At 62.1% G+C, this 1,147-nt stretch overlaps 1 protein-coding gene across 1 annotated transcript; it reads right to left on the bottom strand.

Moving 5' to 3' along the window:
- Positions 1-1,147, bottom strand: PG997_002012 (uncharacterized protein; the record flags this gene model as incomplete). The annotated part of the gene is made up of 2 exons (XM_066806327.1): positions 1-910; positions 1,098-1,147. The coding sequence occupies 2 exons, from the start codon at positions 1,145-1,147 to the stop codon at positions 1-3; spliced, it is 960 nt and encodes a 319-aa protein (XP_066673623.1).

Here is a 1,147-nt window from a genome sequence, read left to right as displayed (position 1 = left end):
TCACAAGCTGGATCGATCTTCCTGTGGTAGTAGTCGCCAGCGGTCGTCATCTTCCGACGCAACCTTATCTTCGGCGCGGAGTTTCTGCAAGATTTGCAAAACCCCGGCGGACGCGGGACCGTGAAGACTCTCCGGGTACGACTTATAGATGACTTTCACCAGCTCCATCGCGGTCCAGCGATCGGGCCGGGCAATCCGATTGGTGGTGCTATCATCGTTACTGCCATCTTCGCTGCTACCTTTGGCGGAGCCCAGGACCTGCAGGACCTGCTTCTCCCGCTCATGCCGGTGCGAAATGTACTCCGCTATCTTGGCCCTCGCCTCCGGAAGCACCGCCCCGTGCCCTGGGTACCCCCGGCCCGCGACCAATCCCTCCATCTTCGCGAGACTTTGCAGATAGGTCTGCAGGTCCTCGAAGACGGCGGTGCCGTGCCCGAGGACGTTGTCGCCCGTGAACAGCGCGTCCTCTTCCTGGAACACGAAGACCGTGTGGTCCGTCGTGTGGCCCGGCGTATGCACCGCCCTGAGCGTGGCGCCCTCGACCCGAAAGACCTGGCCGTCCGCGATGTCGCGCCAGCCGTCGTGGTCCTCCGGGTCGCGCTTGTAGACGGCCGTGCCGGGGGAGTGCTCGAGCAGGTCCGCGACGCCGCCGATGTGGTCCGGGTGCCAGTGAGTGAGCAGGGCGCTCTGGACGGTGGCTTTTTCGTCGGCCAGCGTTTTTGTCAGGGTCGCGATCCACGTGGGCACGCCGTGGCCGGTGTCGATGAGGAGGCGGCGCGGGCCCGTGCCGAGGAGGTAGGTGTTGGTCCCCTGCAGCGAGAACTTGCCCGGGTTGCCGCCGAGGATCCGGAGGCAGGCGGGGCTGAGGCGCTCGACTTCGGGGGAGGTGGAGGAGTTGTTGGGATGCCATCTTCTTGGTGATTTTGGAAGCGGCTGCGGCTGCTGGGATTCTCATAACACACACGGGAAAGACAGGTAGGTATTGAGAAATGTGTCAAAAGAAAATACTTCCGTGAGAACCGTTGAGAGCCGGTGCCTTTTTGATGTGTAAGAGCTGTTGAGCTTGTCCGACTGATAACGTGCTGCGTTGCACTTACTTGGATATGCGCCACAAGTGGGGGTCGGTGTCCGAAGCACGGCGTTTCAT

This window comes from Apiospora hydei (genome assembly GCF_038363865.1).
Source record: "Apiospora hydei strain CBS 114990 chromosome Unknown utg000003l_segment0_segment0, whole genome shotgun sequence".
NCBI lineage: Eukaryota > Fungi > Ascomycota > Sordariomycetes > Amphisphaeriales > Apiosporaceae > Apiospora > Apiospora hydei.
Note: the sequence above shows the minus strand (reverse complement) of the source record. Positions and strands in the feature narration are given on the sequence as shown.